The 26,256-nt window shown below is 36.2% G+C and overlaps 4 protein-coding genes across 12 annotated transcripts; 2 read left to right on the top strand and 2 right to left on the bottom strand.

Annotated features, from left to right (window-relative positions):
• Positions 1-780: 780 nt before the first annotated feature.
• LOC104889875 (non-specific lipid transfer protein GPI-anchored 14) lies at positions 781-9,983 on the bottom strand. 3 transcript variants are annotated; one of them, XM_048643849.2, is made up of 6 exons: positions 9,852-9,983; positions 9,614-9,681; positions 7,400-7,698; positions 2,618-5,331; positions 1,597-1,695; positions 781-1,072 (listed from the first exon to the last, which is right to left on the bottom strand). In XM_048643849.2, exons 4-6 carry the CDS (start codon positions 2,955-2,957, stop codon positions 942-944), a joined length of 570 nt encoding a protein of 189 aa, XP_048499806.1. In that variant the 5' UTR covers positions 2,958-5,331; positions 7,400-7,698; positions 9,614-9,681; positions 9,852-9,983; the 3' UTR covers positions 781-941. The 3 variants fall into 3 exon arrangements, with proteins under 3 accessions (XP_048499806.1, XP_048499807.1, XP_010673513.1); XM_048643850.2 differs by having other exon boundaries at positions 2,618-5,328; XM_010675211.4 differs by lacking the exon at positions 9,614-9,681 and having other exon boundaries at positions 9,852-9,974.
• Positions 9,984-12,530: 2,547 nt separating this feature from the next.
• LOC104889876 (uncharacterized) lies at positions 12,531-15,881 on the top strand. 5 transcript variants are annotated; one of them, XM_019248822.3, is made up of 8 exons: positions 12,543-12,994; positions 13,193-13,298; positions 13,778-13,870; positions 14,005-14,200; positions 14,297-14,475; positions 14,829-15,061; positions 15,235-15,407; positions 15,498-15,881. In XM_019248822.3, the coding sequence occupies exons 1-8, from the start codon at positions 12,673-12,675 to the stop codon at positions 15,663-15,665; spliced, it is 1,470 nt and encodes a 489-aa protein (XP_019104367.1). In that variant the 5' UTR covers positions 12,543-12,672; the 3' UTR covers positions 15,666-15,881. The 5 variants fall into 5 exon arrangements, with proteins under 5 accessions (XP_019104369.1, XP_019104367.1, XP_048499805.1 ...); XM_010675212.4 differs by having other exon boundaries at positions 12,545-12,994; positions 14,309-14,475; XM_019248823.3 differs by having other exon boundaries at positions 12,784-12,923; positions 13,189-13,298.
• Positions 15,882-17,496: 1,615 nt separating this feature from the next.
• Positions 17,497-22,636, top strand: LOC104889877 (uncharacterized). 3 transcript variants are annotated; one of them, XM_010675213.4, is made up of 9 exons: positions 17,497-17,711; positions 18,815-19,186; positions 19,587-19,709; positions 19,813-19,852; positions 19,933-20,015; positions 20,246-20,323; positions 20,463-20,516; positions 20,630-20,764; positions 20,904-22,636. In XM_010675213.4, exons 2-9 carry the CDS (start codon positions 18,884-18,886, stop codon positions 22,386-22,388), a joined length of 2,301 nt encoding a protein of 766 aa, XP_010673515.1. In that variant the 5' UTR covers positions 17,497-17,711; positions 18,815-18,883; the 3' UTR covers positions 22,389-22,636. The 3 variants fall into 3 exon arrangements, with proteins under 3 accessions (XP_010673515.1, XP_048499804.1, XP_010673516.1); XM_048643847.1 differs by lacking the exon at positions 17,497-17,711 and having other exon boundaries at positions 19,046-19,186; positions 19,415-19,709; XM_010675214.4 differs by lacking the exon at positions 17,497-17,711 and having other exon boundaries at positions 19,047-19,186; positions 19,537-19,709.
• A 557-nt stretch (positions 22,637-23,193) lies between these two features.
• LOC104889878 (hypothetical protein) lies at positions 23,194-25,841 on the bottom strand. The gene is made up of 4 exons (XM_010675215.3): positions 25,377-25,841; positions 25,155-25,232; positions 23,839-24,011; positions 23,194-23,588 (listed from the first exon to the last, which is right to left on the bottom strand). Exons 1-4 carry the CDS (start codon positions 25,726-25,728, stop codon positions 23,394-23,396), a joined length of 798 nt encoding a protein of 265 aa, XP_010673517.1. The 5' UTR covers positions 25,729-25,841; the 3' UTR covers positions 23,194-23,393.
• Positions 25,842-26,256: the final 415 nt, after the last annotated feature.

Genomic DNA, 26,256 nt, shown 5'->3' with positions numbered 1-26,256 from the left:
TTCCCTCTTAATTTTTGCATGAATGTGTACATCTCGAATTGTAATAACTTTAATATTATGTTTGGTTTTATGTGAGAATTTTCCTTATTTCATCCAAAAAAATGACATTAAGAGTTTTGAAAATAAAAGACCAACTCACCATCCGAAAGCATCCACAACCAACAACCCATGTAACCGATATACATACAAGTAGAATAATTTCAAAGACATTTAACTATAACAACATTTATCTAATTAAGTGTTAAGAATCATCACGAAACATCCACATCATTCTAACATTGCTTATTGCTAAAGCAAAACCTTCATTAACTGAATCTAACCAAATTGATAACTATACAATTTGTAACTATCCGTGCAGCATTGGCTATGCAAAAGCAAAGGCTTCATTTATGCAAATCTGACTACATTGGTCACCATATCATGTAAGGAAAATTAATTGGATCAATAGATGACATTAATATTTAATGTATAAGGAAAACGAGATGATGGGAACGAAACAAACGCACCTAGAGCTACCCCAAGCTCCAAGCTAATCGATACTCAGTCACATACTCGCATATGATTTTATCCATATATAATATTGTTTTACCTCGACTGGCTCTTATCTCTGGTCTTAAAGTGCGCTTTCCTTTTTTTTTAACAAGGTGAAAAGAACGCACCACGGAAAAAAATAAAATTTTCCAGCACCTACCTACCAAGACATATGAAGTATGACCAAAAAGTGCGAAATACAATTTACTTCCAACATATCTTCAAAATTAGACTTGTGTATCCTACAACTGAAAAATAATAATAATATTATTCAGATCGCATTAGAAATATAAGTATCATTTCAGTCCTCTTAGAGTAAAAAATGAGAAAGGTGAAAATACATTTTAATTCTTAATGATCTGTAACCACTAACCACAACATAATGAGCATAATATATGTCCTGAATGATGTTAAAAGTCAAGGTGTGACACAAAACACAAAAGCAAGATTCCACATAACATTTGAGCTAACAATTGTCTTTTTCCCGTTGTACTATCACTCTTTTCCTTGGCGCTCGCTCCACCAGCACTTGTTGAATTAGCTGCAAATAAGATCATTATATTAACTTGATGAACTCAAGTTCTCCTAACCTATGTAGTAGTATTTAGATATACTTCCGCTTTTTAAAAATAGTTGCACCGTTTCATGTTTTCATACTTGTCAATATATGGTTTCAAACGTTAATATCTTCAATTATCAATACGAAAAAAATTATAAAAAGTTAATATTAAAAAAAAAATATTGAGACGAATCTAACAAGATCTCATATGACTATGTTTTTCTTAAAATATAAATCAACAAAAATAATTAAAGTGTAAGATGTGAATAGTAAACACTATGCAAATGGTGTAACTATTTCTAAACGAAGGAAGTATGAAGCAAAAGAAATCAAAAACCTTTCCCAAATACAAGTTCATTTCTTAAATTAGATTAGCAGAATAAAACAGAAACATATGACATAAATAATTTGTTCTTCCTTGATGCTATTTCTGGGTTAAGATGTTTTCTTCAAAAGAAAAAAAAAAGGAAGAAGAAGAGAATAAAATCAAGATTGACTAAACTTACCACTTGAAGTTGGAGCACTACTGTTGACTGCAGCAGCACGCTTAGCAAGATCAGTGAACATCTTAGCATCTGGAGAGTTGGGTGGCAAATGCAGAAGGGCTGAAACCAACACAATAAGCTAGCATCAAATAAGGCAATTTAGTTCTACAAGCGAAGCATCAAGTGCTATATGAACTCGGGTAATGTTGTCAATTAAAGTAGCTAATCTTAGCAGTACTGGGTATTAGTTAGCTAAAAACTACATTTAGAGCATGTTTAATTCAACAATTTTTGAGCTCCAAGAAACATAATCGATTACCTACTCATTTTCTTCTTGTTTAGCTAAACCCCTCTTCAATTTATTATCGTCACTTGGTAGTAAGGATTACCATTTCCTTTCCATTCTATAACTTTAACCAAATACCAAATAAAGGTAACAACTTTTCATTAGCACTCCCCTATCCCTTCCCATTCCATGGCTCGAACCAAACAAGCACTTAACCACTATTAAACTGAAGATTATATCAAATACACATAGGACTGGATAATTTTCTTTACGTTAAGATGGGCTCGGATACAAATATATATAAATTGCACTGCCATTTATGACTTATGAGCTTCATTAGCATGGAAACAGTTTCAGAAACGAAGAAAATTCTGAGTCCTAGTTTCCGTGCTTCACAGGGCTGCACTGAAGTCCAAGTAAATAAAGATAGAAAAATTGACGAGAAACTATCACCGTTCCGCTCAAAATAATCCCAACTATGAGTTATTCTAGAATAATGCAAACGATTGGGAGTATTTTCTCAAATTATCCTATATACAATAGACCCAAAAGAGATCGTTGAAGGGAAGAAATATAAAAGTTTGGATTATTTTGGGAAGGTACCCCAAATAGTTTGGATTATTCCAGAATAACCCCAAAATTGGGATTATTTTGAGCGGAACTGTCATAGTTGGGATTATTTCTGTCAATTTTTCCAATAAAGATTGAAGAAAACATATGAAAGAAACATGCTATAACCAAAATTTAGAGGTGTACCTGGACATTGATCAACATTGTCACTAGCAGGCAAATGACATGCCTGAGGAAGGGTAAGACCTAAAGTAGCGTTGATCTTCAAGCCAAGGCTAGGATCGTCGCGATCTTTGATCAAGATACACACACATTTCTTGCTGGCCTTGATCACTTGTTTAAGACCAGTGCAACAGTCTTGAGTTGGAGCCTTAGCTTGCCCACCAACATAAGGGAGACAAGTTGCAAGCCCAACTAATTGGTTTGCACACTCTTCCTTATCCTTGTTTATGTCACAACTACAAAGAGTTACAAGAACCAGAATTAGAATGGATAAAAAACTCACTTTACTGTATGTTCTTGCCATATTATGAATCTATATGAGAAAAAAGAAGCAGATAAAAAGAAAACAGAACAAAAAGTTTCAGAGTTGAGACACCCTTCAGCTTTTGTGAGTGGGTTTATAATGCAGTTTGGTGCTTTAGAAGTATGGGAAAAAGGTGAACCAAGTGTGTTAATGACAGATGGCAACAGTAGAGAGACAGAGGGAACAAATGATAAAAAGCTAAACCCTATAGAAAGTTTTTTTGTCCATACAATTAAATGTAGCAAAGTTTCAACTAAATAGTGAGGAAAGAGAAAAAGATTCTAATCACTAAAACTCATGGCGCAATAGTGACTTTAGCACGTCTTTAGTTTGTTTTCACACTCCCATAGTCCCACTAATGAGAGTACAAACAATTGTGTGAAACTAAATTACTGACAGTGTGTTTGGTTTTATTATAGCCAAAGGAAAGAAATGAAGAGGAAGAATTCAGGAACTTCGTTTTCCTGCATTTTGTACAATACAAGGAATTTAATGAAATCTAATGTTTATTTAGCTAATTATATAAAAAAAAATCTAGTGAGAACAGGGTTTAGAAAAGCTCAAGGTGTACTAATGTGATAAGAATTCAAGAGCCTAGGCACAAAGCACAGGCATGATCGTGAGCTACAGTAAATCGAAAAAATGGAGTAAAATAGTTTGTTCGATGTGTGCCTTTTGTGTCTCTTTAACACTTCGCCTATTCTATAAATGTTTTGATTTTGAACCCTGTCGCCTCTAAAAACTCTTCGCTTAGCCTAATGAAAGTGCTCGACTTCCAACGTCTTGGCTTCAGCATGCCGTCCAGGCATGCCTTAAGCATGTTTTTGCTTCTTTACAAGAGGCCAACAAAGTGTGGAGTGAACCATTTATTGATCATTTACGCAATTCCTCCTACATTGAGAGGAAAAGAAGGGATGGCGCATCCTATAAGAAGGATTTCTCTTCCACTTTCCTTCTTTAGCTACTAAGGTTTTGTTGTGTTCAACTTATCTTAACTTATTTCAAAAAAGAATAAGATATGATAAGATAAGATAAGTTCCGATAAAATAAGACAATATAAGTTGAATTAAGCAAATTCTACATCCGATGTTTTTCCAACACCAAACATGAAAAAGTATCTCACTTAAATTTCTACCCAACTCCTCCATAATCCATATCAAACAAACTGGGAAATCATTTCCAATTCTATAACCCCAAAAAAAATCACCTATTCATGATTTATGAGTCTTCAAGGGGGCATACAAGATAAGGATCACTGATACCTCGATAAATGTGACTGGGAAATTACTAGTGTGGCTATCCAACATGACACAAACATGAAATTTAACATCTGAAGAAGACAGTTCGGTCTCCCCCATCCTGTTTTATGTATTTTATTATGTTTAACAGTTACACAGAGTATGCTATCAAGTACTTCAATAAGTATGATCCACACTCCACAGCAAGGAATTTATAATATTAAATGGGGACTCACACTAAAATGAACCAGCCACACCACCCAATTGACCAAACACCCATTGTCAATTCATAATGATTGGTAGCATTATCTGTGAGAAGCGGAGGGAGGGGTAGGTAATGGGTCTTATAAGGAGTAAAGGAGGAACCATATTCTCAGCAGTAATCAATATTATCTGTAATCTAACCACTATCATTTGTTGTTAGACATATTTCTCCTTTACTTTCAAATCAAAACCTTTTGATATTTGATGTAAGGAAACACTGTGAAATCAGCATTCGAGACAAGAACAACAAAACAAAAAAATTAAGGGAAAGAAGGTCAAAGGACTCAAAGCTCATACTCCTAGCTTACTTAAGCTACAACTGTATTGGTGAAAGATTTGTTATAATACTCCCTAGTCCCTAACTATGATAATGTGCCAACTCAGATTCGGGTGTCCGCGTGTCAAAGTCGGCCACGAAATGAAGTATCCAAGTGATGGAAACGACACAACACAGGTTGATATAGATAAAGGTGTCGAAGTGACATAACTCCAAAATCTTAGAATAATGGGCCAAATTGACTAGAAACCTTTATGAGAACTTGAGAAGTGAGTAAAGATGCATAGCCAATTAGCCATATTCAAATAAATCGGGAAGTTTTATATGTTCAGCTCACTAAAACTCTAAAAGTATAATTTTTTTATCAGTGTAGATCGGTACTCAGAAAACAACCACAGTTTATTATAGATAGAACAATACAGTAGGAATTACCGTCTTGTATATATGCACAACTGTTTGTAACATAGCAGAAAGATAATTAACGTAGAAAACAGTGAAAAGATAGCTCTGTCAGGGAAGTTATAACTTAGAAGTATAAGTCAATAATAGAAAAGATGTTTGTCCAGGTAACCCGTGATGGAGTTTCTGCATTCTGCTGTAAAACAAGATTCATTAATAATAATAATAACAATAATAACAATAACAACAATAACAATAATAACAATAATAACAATAATAACAATAATAACAATAATAATAATAATAATAATAATAATAATAATAATAATAATAATAATAATAAATAAATAAATAAATAAATAAATAAATAAATAAATAATAATACTAATAGTACTCTGTAATATAAAAAAAGAACTTGACATATATTGGACTTGTAATGTTGTAAGCTAGGGTGATGATTGAGTCGAGCAACTTGAACTTGACTCGGTCAACTTGATCAATGATCAAATCGATACAATAATGAGTCGAGTTGAGCAAGCTTAAACTCGAATTAATAAGCTCGTGAGTTGCTCGATAATTTTTTAATCATTATATACATTTTAAATATCGACTACTTTTCGGATAAAATATTAAACTAATTATTTGTAATTTATTTTATAAATGACTACTAAAATTAAAAGCTTTACATTAAATACATAAGGTAATAGATTAATAAAATTATAGAGGAAACTTTATTGCGACGATTTAGGGGAACCAATCAAGTATACCTGCTCACAAGTCACAAGCAACTCAAACTAAACTCAAAGCCTTAATAATTCGAGTCGGGCTAGAAAATTACAAGCTCGATAAGGAATAGCTCGACATGATACCTTAATGAGTCGAGTTAAGCACAAGTCGTGACCTCACTCGATAAGCATCCCTAACAGTAAGTTAGTACCCATGAATGTTCTGAATCTTATTAGACAAAAAAACAAAAACAAAATCTAATCCAGCAAGTCCCTATCATATTGACATCAATTCCTCAAACCAAAAAAAGTTCCATCCATGCTAATTCTTATTGCTTTCCTAATCCTTGGCCACCTATGTCTATTGTGTACTCAATCTTTTTCTAAACTGGCTAAGATTCCATTCCACTGATGATTCTATTGCATACTTGTCAATGTCCACTGAGCTACATCGCTATTATCAACAAAATTGCTAAACTTGAACATGTCAATAGATTCATGAGCTAATACAGGAAGTTTACATAAAAAGACAACTTAGAGAACCGTTCAATGGAAAACAAGAACTACCATGTCTATGATACCCTTATTTGACAATGCAATGTCCACTTAAGGACATCAATGCTTATCAATTTCCAAGGAACCATTTTCCAAATTCTCACACTCAAATATCACTACAATAATTTATGGTATTCTAAAACGTCCAGGACTTATACATTGGTCTCAATTAGACACTTATTTTGCCATCTTCTTATATGCGGTCAAATTGGAAAAAAAAAAAAAAAAAAAAAACAAGATGTGTTCAATTACCTTGAAAGCCCTTTATTCAACCAATATAATAAAATATGCCAAGCAAGGCCACTAAGTGAACCCAAAACGTTACTAATTAGTTTACCAGTTTCTTTTGCACAAAGTTTTAGGAGACTCAATGTTGTGGGACATAGAAGTAAAGAGAAACTATTATTAATAAGGGACATCCCAAAAAAGAATACGGGTAAACTAATAAAGACCGGAGGTAATACATTATAGATATAATACAAAACTTCCTTTCCCCCTTAAATTCAAGCACATAAGAAAAAACTTAAACAGATTTAACTATCTAGTTCTGAGAGTATATCTGGTACATGCATTTTTCTGAAGTATTTCAGAAACCTCCATTTACAGCCTGCATGCCCTATCATCTATAAATAGGTATTATGCAAATCCTATTTCACCTAAATCTTCTAGGTGAAAGTTGTTTGTCACCATATATGACTATTCCACATTAAACAAGGGGTCTGGGGTTGTTTATATTGAATGCTGGGAGGGGAAGGTGGCGCTAACAGTTGGAAACCTTTCATTAAATAAGTAGTTGTCATCATGTGCCAATCATGAATGATTTTCCCACCCATTCATTTTCATAATAGCTGGAGTAACACTAGCACCAATTTAATTCTATTACCAGCTTACTAGATTTCAGCATTATATCACCCCCATAAAAAAATAGCTAGAGCAAAAACTGGCAACAATGTTCTTGAGTACAAGAATTGATGAACGTCTTACCTTTTCCTGCAGTTGCCAGCCTGCGGATATGTACAGTAAAGGACATTGACTGGACCATATCATCGGCATAGCCTTTTACTAGTCACCGACTCACTGTACAGCAAGCACGTGGCTGTCAATCATAGTTACCGAGCTGCTTGACAGGATAAACCGATCTCGAATATGTTCTGTAGAGAACAAAGGACAGTAATTTTGTAATTCATGTTGGAGCGGGTACTGCCAGTCTATCTTGTTTTCTACTGAACATGTTCTGTAAATAGTATTTTCCATTTCGAACTGGTGGCGACAAACAACGCTCCCTGTGTGTCACGCCAAAGTTTGTGTCAAAGGAGTAACATAGTGCCTGATTAAGTGGACAAGGTCCAAAAGGTTGTAACTTGTAACAAAATACTGGATTCAAAATCCTTCCAGATCATTGATCATTAAAGTTTAAGCCTCCTATATAGTATAATCCCAAAAAGTAGCATGAAATGGTAGGTAATGTATAAGTGTGCAATAGTGTGTGATGGTTTGAAAGCGTTGCGTATAATTCAAGATTTTATCAGATTTTGGAACAAAAACTACTAGTGAACAGCAAGAGAATTAATACTACAGCTGAAAATGAAAGATTTCTGCCTATAGAACATATATGCACCTAGTGGAATGCAAATATGGAATGGTAGAGACTGAACTCAATTCTACATAAGGTTTACTGATCATGATACTCAATTTGTAAGCTAGCACCCAAACATCAACATTGACAAAAGAAACAACGCAAGGTTAATGGAAAACAAAAATAAAGATAAAAACTATAGCTGCAGCCTGCAGGGAGCAACGGACAGAATTTCTAAAGACATCTGCCTTTAAGCCATCTTTCACAAAATGGATAAATAGATGATTGACATTTTGTGCATACTGGTGTCTAGAGAGTCTGTCAAAATAAAGAAGTAGCACAGACAAAACTAACACTCTACATTTTAACCTTCTCAACCTGATGGTAGACAGGATCTACTAGACTAATTACAGACACAAAAATGATGAAAGAAATAATGAAACTAAGACCAAACGAAACAAAACAATAAAATCATTTTAGCTGCAAACTCAGAGTAGCCAGAGAGATTAATGCTATGCCGGTATGCCCCATTAGACATTTCATAAGCTCCCGATGCTAAAGCCTAGAGGAAAAAAAATTTAACGACTACTTTAGACTTGAGCGGTCATATATCTACAGACCGTGTTTTGAATCAACAAACTCATACAATCCATTTCCCAAGCAAGTTGAATGGACAATTCTAGACCATAATACAGTATGTAAATCTACATTTAGAGTTAATCAACCATTATTAATTTACTATACTAGTGATCTTGATTACATTCACCTCTACAAGTAATTACATTACAAATGCATGATCCACCTATCTCTAGATAAACATGAAAGCACAATCAACATTGTTGATTAACCACATCAACATCTGCCTATTTCAAAGTTTTAATACAATCGACATCAAGATTACCCTTGTTAAATCTAACCAAAAAAAAATTGTTGCCTGATTCACGAAAACCCCCATGAATTACGATCCCAAAAGGGGAAAATTAGTAAATGTCTGTACGCTGATTTAACTGAACTAGTGATGTAAATCCAACTAGGTAGCAAATTGCATTCTCGTACACATTCTTGTACATCGAATTAAGTAACATCGCTACGCAGCCTTGCCCCCAAACCCCAATGATGCCATATCGACTTTTCCAATTGATCCTTGAACGTAAAACGCAACACTTGCCTGCTACTTACAATAATGTGCCTTCCTATAACTACAGAAATCCTAACTTCTACAGTTACTTCCTCGTCATCCAATACACATCCATCTGTAATTTCACACCAAAATCAATCCATTTATAACCCAAATTCTTAATACTTTATCCAATTTCATACTTATCTGAAAAACGCTGTAGCTTTCCCTACTAAAGACACTCATACTCGTAGGCCGTAGCTCCCTATGATCGGCAGTTGTGATTGTGAAGAACATGATTAAGAGAACTTATAATATGCACCATAATATCCTAACATCGCGAAAAATAAACCAATTAAGCATCATATATTAGATAAAGATCGAAAATCACAACAATGGTTGGAAAATCCTTTAAATCAAAAGCAAATGTAGGTCATTTGAACGATGAACAAGAATAGAAATTGCTAAAGAATTCAAATTAAAGAACAAAAAGAAGCACAATCACCTTATGGCAGATTTACAGCACTAAATTTCCAATTTGTGACTGCAAATTCAGTGATTCATCTCAAATATCTATAAATATGAATCAAAACAATCAATCAAAACGAAAAACAATCATCTTCATATGAATATATGAACCTAATTAACTTTTAAAATTGTTCTAATCACAAAATAGTGATTCGGAATTAAAGTAGATTGAATTTCAATTAATTTGATGTATAGAATAAGTGAGTTACTTGTACCTTTGATGCTACAGCAATGGATAATTCTTCGATTTTCCGCCATTTTACTCTGATGAAACTGCAAGTTGTCATCCGACCCGTTATCGGGTTTATTTGATGACCCGTTATACTATTTTCTACTTCATAGTCTTGTTCTGACTGGGGCAGCCCAACCCTGCACCCTGTAAGTCCATTATCTAGAAGGCCATATTACTATCTAGTGGAATTGTATCATGAATCATGATAACCAAGTATGCTTTTATTAAAGTTGTTTCAACAATAATTCTTATATACGACCGGCCACACCAAAATTTTCCGTATGACCAGCCCCGTCCAATTTGAAATAATAAGATCAACAAACATTAACAGGCGCCTTTCACGATTACTAGAATCACCGTTAATACAAATCCGCCTCTCACACAAAGTCCACGCCGTGGCTACTCCATTTTCTCTCTCCTCTGCTACAATTTCACTCTCTTCTCATTATTCATATTCATCTTCAACTTCTCTCCTTCAATCACTTTTGAAGATTCAACAATGGCGACGCCGTAGAACTCCGCCGACGATGCACCTCCTACTGTTTTAGAAACTTCAACAATGGAAAACTCCGCATAACTCTCACTCGTTTCTCCCTTTGAATATGTATTTGCGGTTTTTAAGAAAACCTATGTGTTTTCTTAGCAATAATGAGTAGCCTCATTTAATCTTATGAGTAATCCTAAAGGTTCACAAAAGTAACCGCATTTATTCAAACAAGTGACATCATTCATTTATTAAAGTAACTACATACCCATACATGTAACTCCGTTTGGTCATAAGAGTAACTTCATCTGTTCATAAGAGTAACTCTATTTGTTCATAGGTATTTGCGCATAAGGGTCAACTTCAAAAGGTCATATCTCACAATACACTTAATAATTTGGGAAGATTCAAGTTGGATATGAAAATTTGGCTCGCTAGCTTTCCAACGCCAGGTCAAAAGCCCACTTTCGATGAGAAACGAGTGAGATGTGACCATTTGAAATTAGTTGATGGACTAACAAGCTGTCGCGCGCGCCGCCACACCTGTAATTTCGCATGTGGCTGGCTACACGCAAGACGCGCTGATATTTAAAAACATGCAATTCTTATCATACACAGTGATGTTTAATAAGTTGGTACATTTAATGCTATTTTTCTGCTCATTGCTCATTTGAGCTTCCAAATAAGCAAAATAAACAGAATGAAGAGTTTTAAACGAGTAAATGAGCTAAAATTAGTTTTAGTCTTGTACCATACACATGATTTACCCAGGTATATGATTAATGTGCTTTTATTTCATGATCCTGAGATACCATGATACTTCGATTATCAAAGAATAAAAAATTTGAACATACAAGTATGTTTGAAATGTGATATTTGCAGTGCTAATAAATGACTATAAGAGTATAAAAGCAAAAATATTAAATAATAATTGAACATCAATAATACCAATATTATTTTGGAAATATATTGAGGCTTATCGTTGTACTTTAGATGTTGAAACTACGTGTATACAAAAAGTAGAAAAATATTTATCTTTTCTCAAAGGAAAATGTATACATGTAGTTCTTATTTGGGTCCACCACATTGCACGTCCTCTTTGAGACAATAGATTGCTTTGGCAACTCTTTAGTCATCTCGACACTTCATGAAAAGAAAAGCTTATTAACGACTCTAATCCAATTCTCAAGAATAACGAGGTTCCCTTGTCCAATAAAAGTAAGAGACAATCTAAACTACATTAGTACATATCTAGACCTGGCAAAATTGGTCCTGATCCGAAAATTCGGTCCGAAATATCCGATCCGTGGTCCGATATGGGTCCGAACGAGACGGTCCGAACCTTGATCCGAATCCGAAAACGGTCCCGATCCGGCCCGAATCGTGATCAGAAACTCATCCGAAATCCGAATGATTTGATATAATCTTACCCGATCCGAAACCGATCCGCCCCAAAGGTAAACCGATCCGAAATTATTGGTTTCGATTTGGCTTTAATATGAAATACCCAAAACCTACCCGTTTTTTTATATAAAAAAAATATCATTGGCATAAGTATTCCATTCATTCCACCATATTCCGATCCGAAATAATAGTCCGAACGATGACCCAATCTGAAACGATCCGATCAGGTCCGAATGTAACTTGATCCGAAAACGGGCCGATCTGAATTGGTCCGGTCCGATTCCGATCCGAAATAATAGTCTGAACGATGACCCAATCTGAAACGGTCCGATCCGGTCCGATCCCAGGCTGAATGTAACTTGATCCGAAAACGGTCCGATCTGAATTGGTCCGGTCCGAATCTGATCCGATTGGTCCGATTGCCAGGTCTATACATATCCCCATCATTTTCAGCATGCCCACGACCTAAATTAACAATAATTTGAACCATGCATTTTTTTTTTATGTTCAATGTTTAAAAGAGCTATTTAAAGGAGTCGATAAATCCCTAGGTAACATATGAGCAATTATTAGATCGGTATATTTTCTCGTTTTTCACATTAAACTCCAATACATTTTCTTTTTATTTCCAAATTATAGCTTCAAACTTCTTTTGACATGTTTTATATATTGTACATTTGTACTCTCCTTTGTTAAGTTGATACGTTTTTCGTTTTGAAACAAATAAAATATTGTTTTGAAATAAATGAAATGTTTCTCTTGAAAAACTTTCACAAAGAGAAACGTTTCATTTATTTTAGAACAGAAAAAATAGGAGGGAAAGAAACAAGACATTGAATCGAATCCCCCCTCCGACCTCCATACTACATACTCCATAGTCCACCCCATTTCTCCCTTCTCCGAAACTGGATCTCCAATGGCAGAAACCAATTACACAAAAACAATCCTCCAATATGCAATTACATCAAGAATCCTTCTATTAACCCTAATAGTTCTATGGAGATCACTCCTCAGCCCTTATGATACTTCTGCATCTTTAAACCCTAATTGCCTTTCTCACTCTTCTCAATCTACAAAACCCCCAATTCTATTCCCTTCAATTGCTTCCGCCATTGAAGAAAGCATCGTATGGGATTCAGTCTACTTCGTTCGAATTGCTCAATGTGGGTACGAATACGAGCAGACTTACGCCTTTTTCCCTCTATTGCCTCTTTTCATTTCCCTCTTATCTAACTCAGGTTCTTTCTTTTTCTCTTTAAATTTGTATTTTGAGCTCTAATTTTACCATTAATGGTGATCAATTATCGCATTATGATTTTGATTGATGTGTTGGAATATGCCATTTTCATCAGTTGTAGTGATTGAAGAAACTTTCAATTTTATTATTGTGTTATGATTCTGAAGAATTGTGTTTATTTTTTCGTATTTCAAGATAGTTTTTCGGCCTCTGGTTCCGGTAATTGGGTATAGAGCTGTGCTGGGATTGTCAGGTTATGTGATCAGCAATGTTGCTTTTCTGTTTGCTGCATTCTATATGTACAGGTATTTCCCCCTTCATTAGCTGTTTTAATAACATTGTTTTAGCTGAATATGGACAATTTGTAATGTTTGTTGCTCGGACATTGGGTAACTTATGTCGGACTAGAGTACATGTTCAAGTGTTCGACTTTTCTATCTTACGAATGCATCCCCATATGTCGAGGTGTTGAATATCAGACACGGGTACTTGAGGTAATTTAAGGGTCCGTTTAATATAGTTTATAATGCTGTCATATGATATGATAACGATATGCACTGATCACCTTGAAGGAAAATGTGTGAGGCATTTGGATTCTTTAGGAGTGAAAGACCTGATTGTGTTACCAGTTACCAGATACTAAGTATGAAGTATATATGTTCTTTGTCCTTTCACACCTTGGATTGACTTATCTTCATCAATTTTGTAATCTTCGAGTTCTATTTGTTCAAATTTCTGCAGGTTATGTTTCTCATGTTTGATGTGTCATGTGGTTTCCTGTCAGGCTTTCGCTTGTTATTTTAAAAGACCCAGATGCCTCGCTACGAGCATCTATATTGTTCTGCTTCAATCCAGCTTCAATTTTCTACTCTTCAATGTAAGATTAACTCTCCTTTTTCAATGTTTATTTTTTTTTCTATGTAGCATTTGCTGATTTTGTGATTTGGAGTAAAGAATGGAGCTTTTAATATCACTATGCATTTTGTTGCAACTCTACTTTCTTGTATGCAGATATTCAGAAAGCTTGTATGCTCTATTATCAATTGGAGGTACATATCTTTTGATGTGTGGAGTAAACAATGTTCCTGTTCTATTGTTTGCTCTCTCTGGTTCTGTAAGGTCAAACGGAGTGCTTAATGCTGGGTACTATGGTTTTAAGGCTCTGCACCAGTCTTATTATGCCATGAATTTCAAGAAGCGTGTTCATGTAAGTACTAATAATTCATATCATGTATAAAATCTTATTGTTTTAGGACAGTGAGATGAGATACGTTAATTACTTTTGCGCATTTTACCATTTTAGTTGGCTCTGCAGGTTGTTTTAGCTGGAGCACTTAGGTGTATTTGTATTCCCATTCCATTTCTTGCATATCAAGCATATGGCTACTACAATATCTGTCATGGACGTGAACCAGATGAAATGAGGCCATGGTGCAAAGCAAGGATTCCTTTGTTATATGGTTTTATCCAAAGTCATTATTGGTATGCAATTTCCTGTCATAACCAACTTTCACCAGTAATGTAGCAGTTAACTTTGCCTTGTTCTTCCATTGTGCTGTTTTTTTCTGTATTTTGTACTGGATTCTGGTGTTACCATCAATGTGTGAACCACTTAATAGCTAGCTTGATGCCATGACATGTTTAGTTGGTTGCTCATATAATGTGAGTATCTACCTCAGGCTTTTAAAGCTCGTAAAAGCGTTCATTTTCATAGAATTGACCTGAGACTGATTCCTGCTTTGAGAGATCATAATGTATGCACCTTGAACTTTTGATGTCTGTTTAGCTGAAAGTTTTGTAGTTTGTGTTTCCAATCTTAACTTTCCTTGTTTCAGGGGTGTTGGCTTTTTAAAGTATTTCCAACTTAAGCAGCTACCCAATTTTCTGCTCGCATCTCCTGTGTTGTCTTTGGCATTTTTCTCGATTCATTCTTACTTGAAAGCTGACCCAGAGAACTTCTGTTCGCTTGGTTTTGGAGCTACTTTAAAGAGAAAAAATGCAGCAGCTTTGCTCTTTTCTGAAGGGGAAGAGCCAGTGAGGGATGACTATCATTATGCAGCAAAGCAAGGTATTAATAATTATTTACACTAAAGTACTAAATGTATGCTTGATATATTTTAGATGTATTGTTATGTCCCATGTAATTTATCTGCTTTAGTTCTTGAAAACATTTTTTTATTAGCTTCATTTTATTTTCTACCTAGTTCCCTTACAGAGCCCAAAATTTTAAATATGGAACAGAGGCTATAAATCTGCAGCAACGGCAAAAGCCCATTACACGGGACACACATGTTTGTCCTACTACAGAAGATCAGGTCTCAGTTAAGTCTGGATACTATTCAGCGAATGTACTTCCTTTCATTTATCACTTGAGCTTCATGGCAGCCACAGCCTTCTTCGTTATGCATGTTCAGGTGACAGAAATTCTCTTAATGCTTATGAATTACCAGTAAAGCTGCAATTTTGGATCCTATTTTTGTTTATAATGGTGTACTACTTTGCAGGTTGCAACTCGGTTCTTGTCTGCTAGCCCGCCTCTCTATTGGTTTGCCTCTTACCTGATGACTTCTGCTGGAAAGAGTCGAAAATGGGCACGCCTTGTCTGGGCATATGCTGCCTCCTACATCCTCCTTGGCAGTCTGCTTTTTTCAAACTTCTATCCATTTACTTAACAACAATCAAGGCCGTGTTTAGAAATTTAGGGGCTTCAGATAATCAATTTTACAATGTCAAATTTGTGCTACATTTCAAAATCTTTTAGAGTTCCTCGGAAAGCAGCTACTCGCCTTCTATACGCTATGCAAGGAAGCAAATTGAGCAGCGTATCGGATTGTGACCATGAGAGATTTGATTGATAATTAGATTATTCAGTGAATATGGTTTCGTAATTCCTATTTCCCTTTTATCCTAGGCCTTGGATAGCGCCAATTATTTTTTAACAGTTAAGCTAGCTAAAAAACACACAAAGGACTTTTATGTTTCGTTTTCTGAGATTTCTGAAATTGTCTCTTGGAATTTTAAGACAATAGACAAGTACAATCATGTTACCCCTTCCAGTCTTAGGAAAATAGTGTTTTAGATGCATGTAAGTGTAAGGGTACAACTTACAGTAAAACTAGGTGACAATGTTTGGTGGTCTTAGCATACATTCTAAAATGTAGACGAATTCTGCTAGATGTCGTTTATAAGTTTTAGGTTAAAGAGAACCGATTAATTTCAACCATAGATATACATATAAAGAGTAGTAACTGGCATTTCAAATGGAGTGTGGTTTGATTTTCGGGTTGGCCTTCAGATTTGATCCCTAAGTTTTATTCTAACGTAATTTGTTCAAAATTAGATTTAAAATCGGCAACTGAAATAAATGGTTTGCTTATAAGAACTAATATCTAGGCCATCAACTTAGATGTCGAAATTGGACAAATCATAAAAACTTGATTCACGTTAATGAGCATATTAATAGACAATAACCATCTTAAGGAGTCTGGTAAGCGAATAATAATACACAATTTTCAAATAAGCAAAATTATACCATATCATCGAGTTTGCAATCCTTCCCTTCTCTCATTCTTTTTTAAAAGGAAAAACTTATGGATTAACTAATAAACAAAAAAGTTCGGAGACACAATTGGTCCTGTTTGGCAAATAGACTTTAGAGTTTAGCTGTTAGAGTTTAGAGTTTGCTGTTAGAGTTGTAACTTTGTATCCAGCTGATTTGACTGCTGATTTGACAACTTTAGCTTATAAATGTGTTTGGTAACAATTAACTGATTGCTAAAAGCTTATTGCCATCTTTTTGTGTAAAAAGACATTTATAGACATTTTAATACATATGTGTATTATGTAGTATTATTATTAGAGGCAAAAAAGTCATTGAACATATTTATACATAATCCTCTAAATAGGTACTTTTTCATTTTGAGAGTTTTTAATCCAAAACTCTCTCAATTTTCACGACATTGCTCCAATTGTCCAATTCAAATAAAACGAGTCTAATTTGGTGATAGACAACCACATCCCACACCCTTCTCAACAAAAAACAAACACACACACATTAGACATTACTACATTAGTAACCTATTAAGGGCGTGTTCGGCACAAGCTTTTCAAGTAGCTTTTAGTGTCTTGACTTGGTCAAGACACTAATTAGAAAAAATAAGAGTGTTTGGTAAGGTAGTGGTGTAAGTAGCTTTTAGTGGTACAAGTAGTGTTTTAGTAGTGTTTGTCAAAAGGTACAATTGGTAGCTTTTGAGTAGCTTTTAGTGGTGTATAAATTATATATTAAAGTTTTATTTGAGTTTTTAACTAGTTATTCTTAAACAGCTACTTTCACAACTTCTTTTACCGAACATCAATATTTTACACCGCTAATTGGACATCTAACAGCTAACAGCTACACACCAACCACTAACAGCTACCCGCACAGCTAACAGCTAATTTCACAGCTAAAAGCTACAACCACAGCTATTGTTGCCGAACACGCCCTAATAACTCCAACCCTCCATTCCCTTTTTTACACAGTTTCACCAAAAGAAAAACAATTGCTCAAACTTGTTGAATTTCCTTTCCCCTTAACCCTCGCTCTCTTTTTCTCTCTCACTCTCTCAGCTAACTCCAGCCGTTTCTCTCTCTTCTTCTCCGGTACAACGGTACTGATTTTTCAGTCTTTTCACTGCCGCCATTATTCTTCTCCGGCGATTCACGCGAACAGAAGATAAGTGCGTTTCTCATTTCCTCGAGCTACTTTATAATATGCCTCATTTTCATTTATTTGCGAGCTTCGCAAATTTAGCGTTTTATTTGATTGTTGTCTTTGATTTTCAATCATTTGGTATATGTGATATGTCAATTAACTTTGCGAATTGTCTATAAACTTTGATTAGACTTGAGTTCGGGAATTATCTACTGTTAAACACTGTTAATCGTATTATTAATTTGGATTAGGACAATTAGGTTAATTTCTGTATAACTGCAATTTAACTTATTAAAGTATATTGAATTGTTTTTCGTTAGTTTGTGAATAATTAGGTTACATTACTTGTTCAATGTATTTCACAATAGTTAAGAGAATAAAATGAGACATGGAGTACATCGGTTATAGAATATCAGTTGAAAATTAGCGAGTTACTGAATGTAATAGTTTATGATTAATTCGAATTTCGTTCTTTGGTCTTGAATGTTATCGGAATCCTGGATCTGCCATTGTTTGAGGGCTATGTGTCTAGCGCCATAATCCTTGAAGAGATTATTTAGTTAAATGATCGACGGTTAAGTAATTCAACTCGTCTACATCTAGATTATGAATGTTTCGAGTCCATGTTAAGTAAGTAGACATTTCTTTTCCTAGTTTCAAATTGAAAGGTTATAGTATTTATAGATGGTTCATCTGTTTTTGGCATCATATACATATCGTGTTTATCATAGTTTGCAGCACTCTGTGATCTCAATTGATATTGTTACTAGCATCAGTATCATCTAACGAAGAAGCATGCACTTGCAAGCAGAAGAATCTAAAGTCTCTTTAGGTTTATCAATATGTACCTCTCATGGCTTGGACTACTAAGTATAGCTAGAAGGGGATAGGGGGGGGGGGTGGGGGTTGTATTACTTGCCTGTTGATCACGCTATTTCAGTTTATCTATCAGTTGAGCCTTTTTGGTTGTGCGTAAGGCTTTCATATAGTTCTACAGTAAAGCCAGAGCAATAATGTTATCAGTCCGGATCTTGAGGACTTTAGTTTGACAAGCTTTAACCATTGTGTTACAATATGCTGTGTTTTCTTTAGTATAGTTCTCTTACAATTGGTGTTTTCTATATAAAGACTGCAGCATGGCCTGTTTACATTGATTATCTAAGGAACAGTGAAGCAAGTTTGAGCACTGGAAATAAGATGAATGCGAAATTTGACCCAACCACTGTTGGGACACAGCATGTACAAACTGCTGCCGCATCTTCACCATCGACATCATCTGCCGCTGGCACGAAAATGTCAATGTTCAAGGGGAAGACAGGTTTTGTTATACCCAAAAACAAATTTTCAGGTTCGCTAGTTCCCATGTTTAAAGTTAAAAAGTCCGAGAGCAATGATACTGCTGTCGAAGAAAGTAGCAGACAGCTGCAGAGGAAGACAAAGTGGGGCTCTGATCTTACCCAGGATGCTTTTGTGAGAAGGGGAAGAGCTTTAGCGTATCAGGTACCATATTGGACTTTTATCAACTACTTTAATTGCAGTAATGAACTACTTATATTCCTCTTTCTTGTTTTTATTGTGGAATCTGGATCCTAAGAATGAGAAATGAGAAAAATCTCCCCTTTGAGTCTCTGCACTGGGAATATATTTAAATTTATATAATCTTTATGCATTTAAAAATAATATGAGCAAAAATCTCAAGATTTAGAGATGGGTTGAATACATTTATAGCACCAGGTTTTGAAGTGAAGGGACTCCAGCACACTGTGCCATATGTTATTCCGCTTCCTCACTTGGTGCTATAAAGTCCATCTCTTCCTTGTGACTGCTCACATGGAAGCCTCCCATTCCAGGTGCCACTAAGTGATATTACTGCCTCTGTGGTGGTACAAATTTTGGGCAGACTCGAGTGGATCAAATCACGCAGCAGCTGAAATCAGGATCACTAAGAGTTGATAGTCAAAACTCAAATCCCGCTAGAGATGCTCCTGATACCGTGCTTCCAACTATGCAGCTTGAATTCGCGGTAGACCATTTTTTCAGTGTCTTTTTATTTAATCGTGTTTGGTTGTGCATCTAACGTACTCTAACCTGTTTAACACCCATGCATGACTTCTTTTTTGATCTAGAAATTGCAAAGTTTGGAACTCGAAAGGCGAGAAGCTATTGGTATGTTGACTGCTTGAAATTATTTTTTTTTTGTTATCCAACCTTTTCTTCTTGTTGCTCAGATTTAAGTTCATCTTTAGGGGAAATACTGAAGTTAAATCCAAGTTACAAGGCCCCATCTGACTACCAACCGGTATTGAGGGAAGCTACAGTTCCTATACATGTAAATCCAAACTTCCTTGTTGACCGGTTTCGTTTTATCTCCCTTGTTTATTTATTTATTTTTTTGGTTCTTGTGTCTTCTTTTTACCTCCTCATATAAGACTTGCTTACACATAATGCACCCTTTCTTGATAATAGCATTCTCTTGCATGCCTACTTTTTTCTTATGTTTGTGGTTCACAAAATTTCCCTGACAAAATTTGTGATTTTCTTTTTGTGCTGCTGCAATAGGTAGAAGCACATCCTGACTACAACTTTCTTGGCCTAGTCTATGGTTCTGATGGTGAAATTCAGAAAAAATTGGAAAAGGTTAGCACTGTGTGTTCCTGCTGTTAACCTCTTCTTCTCATTAGCAAATCTATTCGCACATATTTTGCATTTATATTTACAGTAATGCTGTTGTTCCAAACTCCCAATGCTTTCATTATCTTGATATAAATAATTGTAGGAAACTGGAACGAGGATACAAATTTGTGGAACAAAGTCAGAGACCAAGGAAAAGGTAGTTTTGGATGCTCCAAATTTTCTCTTGAAATCTGTGTTCTACCTGCTTTATACTTTGTTTACTGCTCGCTTTATCTCTCCATTCCCTTCTTGTCATGTAACTGTATTTAGGTTGAAATTACTGCGTCTGATGGGAGTGGGCTTATAAGCTCTTGTGAGGAGGTATATGTTCGAATATCTTCAGATACTTATGAGAAAGTTGATGCCGCAGCTGCCTTGATTGAATTGCTACTTAGCTCGGTACCAGTGAGTTCCTTAATCCTTATATTGACCACTGCATTTGTAAATTTCTGGTGTCTCATGTCTTTCTATTTGATCTTCATTCTGAAAATCACTCTTCCAAATCAGGATTGTAGATTGTTTTCTTAAGTGATGGATTTTTCAGGTAAAACCTGCTACCTCCACAGCTTCAGCCGCAGTTTCTGGAGATAATGCTCAAGCTCTTGGTGGGGTCCAGGACGTAGCTACTAATGCAATCAGTACTTCTGTGGCCAATCCAGAACTGCAACCAGGTGCAGGACCCATGTCAACTTCTTCACAAGGACCCTTTCCACCATACCCAAGGTCATGGTTGCCAGCAGGTCAATATAACTCATTTACTGGACATGCTCCTGCTCCGAGTTCTATGGCTTTCCCCTTTAATCCCTCGCAAACACGTCCATTACTTGGACCTGGGCCTCCTGGTCGGTATGGATTCGGGACTTTTGGCTCATCTCAGCAGAATGCTGCAGTTCCGTCCCCAAGCTTACATACATCAGCACCTGTTATCCCGGGTTCATTTATGCCCCCTGCATATCCATTTGGGCAAAGTGGTATGAGAAATCTTTCTGCTAACACGTCTACATCTTCAACACAATCTCCGTTAGGAGGTCATCAGCCAAATTTAGCAGGTTCGCCCAGGGGCTCTCGTCCACAACTAGCTGAACGTCCCTTGATGACTCCATCAACTTCTCCTGGATGGGCGATGCCTTCTGCTGCTTCCCCACAGTCTCTTCCTTCAGGTAGCTTTCCGGGATTAGGCTCATCACAAGGATTTATGACATCTCAACCATTTTCTGTCCCACCAACTCAGTTTTCACCTCGACTAGGACCTGCTGCAGCAATGTCATTTCTGCCTTCACAAATGCGGGCTTCCCCACCCATGCCTGCTCAGGCTGTTTCACTCACGCCACAAGCTCAACTATTCAATCCATCCTCAAATAGTGCATTAAGGTCACAAAATCCTCGGCCTCCATCCTCTGCACCTCATGCACCAAGCTTTACTCCCCTAAAACACATGGGTCAGACAGCTCCAGGGCCAACACTGCAAGGTTATGGTGACTTCACTTTTCAGCCTCACCGACCACATGGAGCGCCATCACAATCTCCCCCTGGACCAGGTTTACATTTTGCATCTCAAAGACCAGCACTAGTTCAATCTCCTCCTGCACTCCAAGGGCCATCATTCCGTCATGCATTGCAAAATGCGATGCCGCAGCCTGTTAGACAAAACTTTACGGGTGCGCCAATTGGCAATCAGATGGGACCACGTCCTGGACAATTTGGCCCTCCAAGCCCAAATCCTCACATGGGCCCCAGACACCTCGGTCCAGTTCCTCCAGTTCCAAATGCAGGTGGATCTTTCCCACCCAGAGCAGGGCATTCAGCTCAATATCCGCAAAGCTATCCTGCACCTCCCTTGAGCCGGCCAGGAGGCAATTTTTCTTCAAATATGCATCCCAACCCTCCTGGGAGACCACAGGTCTATGATCCTTTTTCTCCAACTTCTATATCTGCTGCTCAGCCTCAGGGAAGCAACATCGGGATTGCAAGGAAGCATGATACAGATCCTGAATATGAGGATCTGATGGCATCTGTTGGGGTCAAATAACCACTATTAGTCTGTCTGCACTCAAGAGGATCTTGTTATACTATATGGCCTGTTAGAGAGTTTGAACCCCGAAACTGACACAGACATTATGTAGGGTGCTAGATTTGCTCATCTGCTCTGGACTTATTTATGGTTTGAGGATTTGTTAAGGATCCTGATCACATTTGCTAATTCTATGTTTTGATGCTCAAATGTCTTTGGATGTAATACGTGAACAATTGTCTAATAGGAGTTACTTTTTGGCGTTATTGCATATTGTAATCTGATGTGCTATTTTTTTTTTTTTTTATCTAATATCCTCGGGTTTCAAAATACTCCTTCCGGTCTTTATTAGTTTATCCGTTTATTTTGCACAAAGTTTTAAGAGAAGCAATGTTATGAAACATAGAAAGAAAGAGACTAGTATTTTATGTTAAAGTTGAATATGTGTAATGAAAAGTTAAAAAAAAAAGGGTAAATTAATAAGGGACAATCCAAAAAATAATACGGGTAAACTAATAAAGACTAGATGTAGTAGTTGCGAGTACACGGCCTATTTTAAGTAATGTCAATAATAGTTCCAAAGTTACTGTAGTTAGCAAGTTTTGCATTCCTCTACCTCCATATTTGTTGTTGCTGTTCTTTCAGTCTCCAACATCCTCACAAATCACAATAAATTTTCGATTTGGGAGAGACTACTTGAGAGGAGAGGATTATGGTGTAAGTGTTGTTTGTTGAAAAGGTTTTATATATTGATAATAAAAAGTGGATCAAGGTTACTGAAGTATATATTGCAAAATTCCAAGTGTTGCAATAACAAAAGAAATGGAAGTAAAATGCATCATAAAACTATAAAACTGAAGGATTATTCTTTCACCACAACTACATAACCCCGTTGATTCATAGAACTAGGGCTCAATGCCCTCTGGGAACAAAGCGATAGAGCGATGAACACAAGTCTTAAAAATGCAACTGTGTCAGGTGTCATTATTTACAAAGTTAGTCGCCAAGCTCTCTGGAGCAAAATCAAACAGAAGGGCTAGATCTGAGGACCTTCTCTAGTTTCTCTGCTTTCGCATAATCCTTCTCTGTTAGAGGTCCAGCAGGAAAGGGTGTGATCTCAACTATAAGATGTGGCGTTGGGAGCTCGTCAAATAATGCTCTAACATTGTTGCAGCATACACTTTCTCCGTGCGCACTCTCCCTTCTAACTTGGCAACCCTAAAACCACAAGAAGATGTAGGAAAACATCACAAAGACGCACTTAAGTAAAACATCCAATAACTAATAGCAAGAGTTAAGTAACAACAGTCGGCAAGAAAACCTAGTTGATAAAAGAAAAAAAAGGCTAAGTGGTGAACTTGTTCTCCATTGAACGGGGTTCCACTTGTTTGATGGAACAAGTCTCCAAATAGTCTGACTTTACTAAGATACATATTTACATAAAGAGACGTTCTTATATTTGTTGTACCTTGTGGGAAGTAGCATCTATGAAGTGATCATCTTCAGAGAGTAAGGATGCAATAGCTTTAAGAAGCCGTCTCCCTTCTGGTTTGGAAGGTATCCTATAGTTCCTTCTTAGTGTTCCTTTTGTTGTAGGATGCCATTTGCTCACCAACTTCCGCTTGTCGGCAGCTTCTTTGTCTATCAAGCACAGGAAAATGGAAGCAATATTCGCTTGATTCAACTCATGATAATGGTGCAAATTCTAATCAGATCATGATCACATTGTCTTTACATATTCAGAGAACTGGCAACAAAGAAATTGTATGCTGACATTGCACTGGCATGAATGGCACTCCACATTCTAGAGAGTTTGATCATAAATCAGGGAAATGGGGGGGGGGGGGGACATTTCGGAGTTTGAAGGTTAGTAAGATTATAGTTGGTTTCCTAGTTCTCACTGTCATATGCCGGGTTGCATTTTTAAGAAATTAAAGATGCTCCACAAGCTCAATTTGAACATTTTTTTTGTCGCTGAATTCCACTGCTGAAAGTGTATTGAGATTCCAAATAATTACTTTTTAGGCACAAATCCCAAAAAGGAAATTGGAACTTTTGAAAACAGACATTCCTGTTCCACAGCAAAATCTCATCCCCTCCCCCCCCCCCCCCAATGGGTAACATGGTTGTCATATTAACTTATGGTGTATAGGAGTTGCTGACAGCCTGAGAGAGTACAATGTTAGTGTCACCTTCTCGAGAAAGGGTTCGGCAGCCTGACAGAGTACAATGTTAGAGTCACCTTCTCAAGAAAGGGTTCGGCTATTCGGAGAACGGTTCTTCACTGATTACTACTCTTTGTTCACTCTATAAAACAGTTCCCCACACTAATAGGCAACATGGTTGTCATACTAACTTATGGTGTATAGGAGTTTCTGACACCCTGACAGAGTACAATGTTAGTGTCGCCTTCTCAAGAAAGGGTTCGGCTATTTGGAGAACGGTTCTCCACTAATTACCACTCTTTGTTCACTCTATAAAACAGTTCTCCTTTTAGTCATACAACATTTGTAACTCTTTTTTCTACCAAATGACATCAGTCAGTATCCTTTCTACCTTTCATACCAATGCATAAAAGTGGAAAACTTCAATTTTGACTAAAGTAATAGAAGTACTACTAACTTTATTCCAACATTCCATGAAGTAAAGTATTGACATATAATATAACATACCAACATAAAATTTGACCCAAAAAACCAACATAAAACTGATCATACTATCAAATTTCCATGCCAAAGGAGGAAACTTTAACCAAAACCAGAGGATACACACACACACACACACCTGGATTCTTCTGGAACTTCTCCAACCACTTAGAGAACCCCAAATCAGCATCATCCTGACTGATTCCAGCCCCTAAATCTGAAATTTAACAACCATATATAATAAATCACTAACCCACAAAAAAACACATGAATTTCTTTCAAAAATACTAGATTATGCCAAAAAAAGCATATAATCAAACATACCCAATTCTTTACAGAATACAATAAAATCAATAACAACCTGAAAGTATAGGATTAGACTGAGATCCAGCTAAACCAGCCTTTAAAAGAGCATAAAATACACAAATTCTTCCAGCCCACAAGATAGGGTTTTCAAGTAAAGAAGCAGAAATTGAGCTTGTATTAGAGTGACCCAAGTAATTTTTCTTACAATAAGCTCTAGAATTAAGAAAATATTTGAGGGTTAATGTGGGTTTAATTGGAAAATCAGGAAGAAGAGTTTTAGGAAGCAAAGTAGTAGTAGTAGTAACAGCAAATGGGTTGTGATTGTACAACTTGAAATGAGTAATTGTTGCTGTTTTTTGCAAAGATGATTGAAATGTTGAGGTGCTCTGTACTAAATTAAGCGGCATATTTCTCTTTCTTGTTTCTTGAGTGAATACTGAATGTAATCAAGTTCAGCTGATGACTTTTGATCCTGTTATTTTTGGTCTTGGTGTTTTCCTGTGGGCCTGGAGGATTGTGGATAAAAATATTTAGCAGATTTTCATTTCTACATTAAAGAAGCTTAGTTGTAAACTTGTAATCTTATCTACTCTTAAAGTGCCTCTACAACCTTGAGGCTCTTACATACAAATATGACTGCTAGACTAAGTATTGCTTGAATAAAAAAGTCGAATGGGAATGATTAATTAACGTAGGAATTTCACTTAGGCTTCGTTTGATAGGGTGTAAAACATTTTTCTGCAAAACTGTTTTCCTCTATTTTTAATTTTATATTGTTTGGTTTGCAAAGAAGTGTAAAACTATTTTTCCTTGGAGTAAAATTGTTCTTCTAATAATGGAGAACAATTTTCCTTTCTAGACGAAGGGAAAACTGTTTTCCTTCCTTTTCCTTATCCCTCTTATACACTTCTCTCACTACCTCCTTACTTTCTCTT

This window comes from Beta vulgaris, chromosome 4 (genome assembly GCF_026745355.1).
Source record: "Beta vulgaris subsp. vulgaris cultivar EL10 chromosome 4, EL10.2, whole genome shotgun sequence".
Taxonomy (NCBI): domain Eukaryota; kingdom Viridiplantae; phylum Streptophyta; class Magnoliopsida; order Caryophyllales; family Amaranthaceae; genus Beta; species Beta vulgaris.
Note: the sequence above shows the minus strand (reverse complement) of the source record. Positions and strands in the feature narration are given on the sequence as shown.